Source organism: Misgurnus anguillicaudatus, chromosome 10, assembly GCF_027580225.2.
Source record: "Misgurnus anguillicaudatus chromosome 10, ASM2758022v2, whole genome shotgun sequence".
NCBI lineage: Eukaryota > Metazoa > Chordata > Actinopteri > Cypriniformes > Cobitidae > Misgurnus > Misgurnus anguillicaudatus.
The window spans coordinates 3,463,011-3,469,536 of record NC_073346.2 but is presented as its reverse complement, the minus strand read 5'-3'; the positions used below and the strand labels follow the sequence as shown (position 1 = coordinate 3,469,536).

The 6,526-nt window shown below is 34.6% G+C and overlaps 1 protein-coding gene across 1 annotated transcript; it reads right to left on the bottom strand.

Moving 5' to 3' along the window:
* Positions 1–740: 740 nt before the first annotated feature.
* dctn3 (dynactin 3 (p22)) lies at positions 741–6,018 on the bottom strand. Its single transcript, XM_055212028.2, has 7 exons — positions 5,839–6,018; positions 4,422–4,506; positions 4,240–4,326; positions 2,146–2,229; positions 1,951–2,009; positions 1,569–1,628; positions 741–1,214 (listed from the first exon to the last, which is right to left on the bottom strand). The coding sequence occupies exons 1-7, from the start codon at positions 5,938–5,940 to the stop codon at positions 1,128–1,130; spliced, it is 564 nt and encodes a 187-aa protein (XP_055068003.1). The 5' UTR covers positions 5,941–6,018; the 3' UTR covers positions 741–1,127.
* Between the last annotated feature and the right edge of the window lie 508 nt (positions 6,019–6,526).

The window sequence follows — 6,526 nt, the reverse complement described above, 5'->3', positions numbered from 1 at the left end:
TTGTTGTTATTATTATAGGAGCTTAAATAACGTTATTTCTTTTATTTGTACATAAAACGTATTTTGCATGAGCTCCTCAGTTTTGTTGTTTTGTAATGGTCACGTGACATCCAGATTAAACAATTAAAAAATAAAAAATATATATTTTGTGTATATTTTTAAATAATTATTTACATTTTATGATTTAATTGTAATTAATATGTATAGCATTTCAGGAACCCCCTGCATTTCCCTCGCCAACCACCAGGGGTTCACGAACTCTAGTTTGGGAAACCCAGGGCTACGGAAGGAAATGCATTTTTTACTAACGAGATGAAATTAATACATTTAATCAGTTTTATCTCACTATTGTACCCTTCATCTCACTCTCTTTGCGTTTGTAAGGCAATATTCATCATAAAGCTGCTATGAAACAAGATTTACTCTGTAAATTTTGCTGCAGATTAATTTGAATTGAAAATGTTTCTCATCAGGTATATGCTGTCTTCACAATATCATAACTACTACTTTCTTTCTTTCTTTTTTTTTTTAATCATTTTGGTTTTATGTTTAAGTTCCTACATATTAGTGTGTTTAGTTAAATCTGCTTGTCTACTTGCATTACTCGATATTGATTACATTAATTTGCACATATATTTGCTGCTGTATTATACCAAGTAATTTTTGTGTGCAATAAACATATTCTTCTGAAAAATGTTTATTAGATAGAAATGATATAAAAATGACAAAGACAACATAAATAGCACTACTGAAATGTTGCTTTATTGGTTCTCATTTTTATTAGGTTTTTCTTCACAAAACACCTTTTGAGGGTAATAAAAACAAAAAAGACCACCCTCACAACTTCTGGAATAAATAATAACAAATACAAGTTAGAAAAATCCCAATGCTTCACTTATGACAGAATATAGGCTGAAAATAACTTCCAAGCACCTTATATTACTGGAGGATTTAGTTTATGTAAATATGAATTTAATTTCTTATAATGCAGTATGAATACTGTATTTTACTAAAGAATAACAAGGTTAGAGTAGGAATGACTTTTGTTTTTATAATGAATTATATATCCGATAAATAGAGATGAGAGAAGCAGTTTTTAATGAAACATCAGTCTAAACATTACTATCCTAATCTATCTGCTGGCCTTGCTTGGGTCCTTCCAGTGTTCGAAGGGTTTCATCCCACTGTGAGAACTGTTTTGATAAAAGAAACATCTGCAAAAGGGTTAAGGCTGGCAAACAGTTTGTGTAAAAGCAGTACCACCAGTTTTTACAGACAAGGCTTAAGGCTAGTCCTAGACTAAAACAAAATAACTTGCACTGATGGCTCTTAAAATAAGCCAGTGCCATTAATTTGTCTCAAGATACAGTAATATCTTTATCTAAGGCAGGTTTCTAAAAGATCCTTAAACATCTTAATGCCTAGTCCTGGCTTTAGCTAAACCTTGTCTATGAAACTAGGCTCAAATGTTTCAAAACGAGCTTGAACTGATTTGTAGCTGCAGGAAGTTTTGGCCACATGATAAGCAGAAATGAGTTATTCTTATCTTTTACTGCAAACAAGGATACCATTTTGTTGTATTCTTCAAAAAGCCGTTTCACTTCGGAAGACAGCTCTTCATTTTGATCCTGTTGGATTGAAGCAGAGATAAAAAGATATGAGCAGCTCAGATGTAAAAGACGCTAAACGCCACCTCCATTAAAAATAATGATATTAACCGAATGTTAATACTTAAGCCTCAAATCCTCAAGCCATTAAGAAATACTGATTTGTTGGAAGAAACCATTAAGAGTCTGATAAAGAAATGCTCATTTACATGAAAACATATTAGGCGCACTTAGCTGGTTTTGCATTGAGCTCTTTATATGTTTGTATAGTACATTAAGTAATGGTTATCAACTTTAGGCATTTAAATAAAGTGAGAACAACAATTTAAAGTGATTTTATTACCTGCTGCTGAATGTGGATTTCAGACAGTCGCTGTACTTTAGTGGTCAACTCTGGAACCGCTGTCATAGTTATGAGGGGAAAAATGCATTTATAATACTGGAATTATTAGAAGAAGGAGTGAAGTAACTTACAACTACAAACACAAGCTATATTCAGAATAAAACAATGGAGGTTAAACAAAAAGCTAGATTTAACCTTTTATGTGGTTACTGTCCAGAAGAGGTTGCAGATTGTGCACCTGTTCCAGTAATGCGGCCTGGGAACGCAAAAACTCTTCCTCTGTAGGACATAGGAGAAGGAGGAGCTTTATACATTGTTCAGTTTGCTTAATTCAAGAAACATGAAAATAATAAAAAATACAACTATCGACCAGAATGGGTGCATTTACACTGACTCAATTCAGATTTTTTTCCCTTTAACTCTTTCCCCTCTATTGATGAGTTATCTCGTCAATTAAGAGAATTGCCTGCCAATGACGCTTCCCTGATGAGTTTTTACAGTAATCTGTAATCCCAATTGATAAAAAACTAAAGCAAAAACTAATTTAATTCATTTTAAACTCTGTGTATGTTTTGATAATCGTTCTAAATCTGATCTCGAACAAAATTCCTTTACAAAAATGCAATTATTGCAGCTTGGTATTTTTGAAGAAATCTTCCAATATTTAAGAAGTAATAAAAAGAGAACAATATGAAGATAGAATAAAAAAAAATCCTCTGTTTTGTTTGTTTGTTTGAAAGCAGAGGGTCTGTTCTTTTATTTGATATATTTGTATGTTTATATATTTATAGACGAACATTTTCCTGCAAAGCATTTTGTGAAAATCACAAAAAATGCTGGCGTGCAACTTTATTTAAAAAGGCTGGCAGGAAATGAGATAAGTGGCACAGATGGGATATGACCCACAGACGTGTAAGCAGGAAAAAATGCATAAAATTCGATATTCTCTGATCGGTTTTAGGCCTTATTCATATGTGTAAATAAATCGGATATGAATCGGATACATGCATTCGCGTCCGCAATGTAAGCGGACAGATCGAATATTCCCATGTCAAAACGTGTCGTACGTCATTAAAAATGCGACGCTGGCAAATGACTTCAACTCAGGTGGACACCACCCATGATCACACGACTCCTTTTAGCAGCACAATGGAGGACGACGGCTTCGCTTAGTGTATTTAAGTTTAATGTCTTGTTACAGAAATAAAGTATACTCTTGTATAATCTTTTTGTCTGTGTCCATTGCATATCGAATAAGGGTGTCACGATTTCGATTTTAAATCGAAATCGATCGAAATTAAGTCACAACCCCGAACATCGAATTAAAAAATGGGATCGTCGATGCTGCCACGCCCCCATCTCACGTCCGGTCGGCTTGCCAAGCGGGGGAAAATAAACTCTCAGAAGTGCCTTTAAAAACATCCATCCAGCGGAACGCAATTTATATTTTAAACACGAGGCATGTATTGCTACAACTCTTTGAATGCATATCATAAACAGGATTACTACCTAGTGATCTGCCTTCGGACAGAGCGCAGCTCTCTGCACGTGCACGAGAGAGCCGCCAAGATGCAGCAGGTTATATCTTAAACAAAAGGTATAGTTTGCCTCAGCCCGCACGAAACGCATAAAACTGAACAAATACGTAAGGATTATTACTTTCGTTTATGTTTAGACTTTGGACAGATGCGAGACCGCATGCACGTGAGACAGAGAGAAGCGCAGCTGCTTATGACGCACCGGTTTTATTTCAGATAATAGGAGTCAAGACGCGCGCATTAAGTCTATCTGCGTGCAAGAAGGAATTCTCTCTCTACAAGCTCTCAGTGTAAAGTAAAGCCCACAAACCCCCATACAAGGAAAAGCACGCAATGTGCATGTTAATGTGAAACTATAATAATAATAATAAAGGCATATAATTTTTTGTCTTAAAAAAATTTATTTAAAAATCGAGAATCGAATTGAATATTGACATCAGAATCGAAAATGTAATCGAATCGAGGATTTGGAGAATCGTGACACCCCTAATATCGAAACATTTTTTTGTGTAAATGTTGATATCAGATACGAGCTGTTTTTAAAAGATTATGTAAGCAGGTCGTCAAAAACAATTGGATACAGGCAACAAATCGGAATTTGGCATCAAGATTTGCAGTGTAAATCCAGCCAATGTGTGTCATGTAGTGGACTACTGCCTGACAAAAACATGAAATCACTAGAGATGTTTAGGAGTTATTCAGGAAATGTTTAGAAACAAAGAATATTTTCTTCATCAATCCAAGTACTGACCTGCTAAAATAAACTCCAGTTTCATTGCATCTGGCACAGCTATGAAGTCTGTGAACTGAGGGTCCAAATACTTCAGCAAATCTTCAACTGAAGTAAAAGAAAATGAAGAGCAGGTTACATAAAAACATGCATATTATTGTTCATGTTCTGATGAGGTGTTGGTGAGGTCTGCAGGCTCTCACTTTTCTTGTGAAGGATCTTGACTCGCTCTCTCTTGTTTGCTGTATTTGCAAGAGCAGCACTGATCCTTGTGAGTGATTCGGCACACTGGAGGAAGCAATGAAAGTTGATTATAACTTTCATTTCAACATATTTAAACATACATGATGATGAATTGCCCTGTGGTGTGACAAATGGTTTAGTTTGCAGCAGAAATGTTCAATGAATACTAGGGATGCACCGATAGGATCTTTTTGGGCCGATACCGATTTAAACAGACAACTTCTGTCCGATACCGATATTAAACACTTGTATACAATACTATATAGTTGGTCTATTTGCTAGTTTATTTCTGCATCAAATTATTTTTACTGAACATGGATTGGATCTAATTAACATTCAACTGACCAACATAATAAGAGATGCACAAATTAAGCTAAAACGAATATAATAAGACAGCATGACAACCTTCAAAGGTGTTTTTTTGCTATTCAGCATTTATTTTATTAACAACATTAACTCGCTTTTTACATATAATGGATTTCTTTATGCAGTTATTTAATAAACAATCGGTATCGGCCTTTCTCGTGCTATTGCCGATATGCCAATGGTTTCAAATTCATCAAAAATCGGCCGATAAATATCGGCGGCCGATACATCGGTGCATCACTAATGAATACTGTTAGTTGATAATATCACTCCAGGGTTGCAAAATTCCAGGAATTTTCAAGGCTGGAGGCTTTCCATGGGAATATATATGGGAATTAATAGAAAAAAAGGGGAATTTTAAATATTATTTTATGTAAATTACATAGATTTGTTTAAAGCTTCCTTCTGCTGTGTAAGCTAGTGTGCAACAACATTATACCATTGTAAATCGACCACATAAAAAAACGATTAATCGAGAAATTGTTATTGTTTACTTCTGTATTTCACAGCTTATGAGAACACTGGTGGGTTTCGAGCACATTTTAAATTTAATTTCTAAAAAAAAATGTATTAATAAAAGCACATTTAACGTTAAATTGATACTTTCTAGACAAAAATCTGCTAAGATCAGCTAAATTATGACAATCCAAAGGGAAGTTAGTGTCTTCACAGCACAGGTGTACTAAAACAAGCAGAATGATGATGATATACGTTTTCCCTTTTGTTTGATGATTAATAATATTCTGCTAGAGCACATAGATCTGATCTGATCTTTCTGCCACACCCTCAACATAAAGAGTTACACAATCAAAACATCTGTCAAATGCCAGCGTGCGATGTCTTACACAGCTGATTCGCACACTAACCATTATAACTACTAACGACAAACATAATACAGATATTATGATGTGAAAGTCTTCATCTGTCAAAACAACATGTACCGTCCAGGCTCTCAACCACGAGCGTGAGAAAGCGATCATCATGTTAAGCGCACATCTAACGGGAATTCACCTTTATTGGTTTAGTGTTGTTTTGTCCTCTTTCTCCATAAACGCGTTGTTCGAGCTCTTGCAAACGAGCGTCCAGATCCGCAATATTGTTTTTGCCCTCCATCTTATTTTTCAGTGGCAGCTGTATTATAAACCGGAAGTGACGCTCACGACTGTCTTCTTCTTCTTCGTCTACGCAGCGGTTATGGGACGCTTCAGCATCAGCGCGTGCTGCCATCGCATGCCAGTGAAGAGAAAGCAGAACTTCTCCAGTCTGATAATATAACAATTAATTTCAATATCTATCTATTTATTACAACTTTTTATAGTTCCCTGAGAAAATCTTTTGCAAATACTGTCTGGAAAAAGTATTTAGATTAGTGGCTGGCTGATTAAATAAATTAAATCAAAGTAAGGTTTTAACTAAGAATATCTATAAAACTGTAATATGTTATAATGTAGCATCTCAAGATAAATTAATTTAATTGATTTTTTCCTTGGACATTTTTTAATGCTGTATTTATAACTATTTACCATATAATTAATTTTCGTAAGGATTAGGCTAAAAACCAATGAGTGGTGTGGGAAGATGCAGAAATGTATTTATTTTACAGCCTTAAAGGTATAGTTCAACCAAAAATGAAAATTCTGTCATCATCATTTACTCACCCTCATGTTGTTCTAAACCTGTATATATATATATTTTTTTT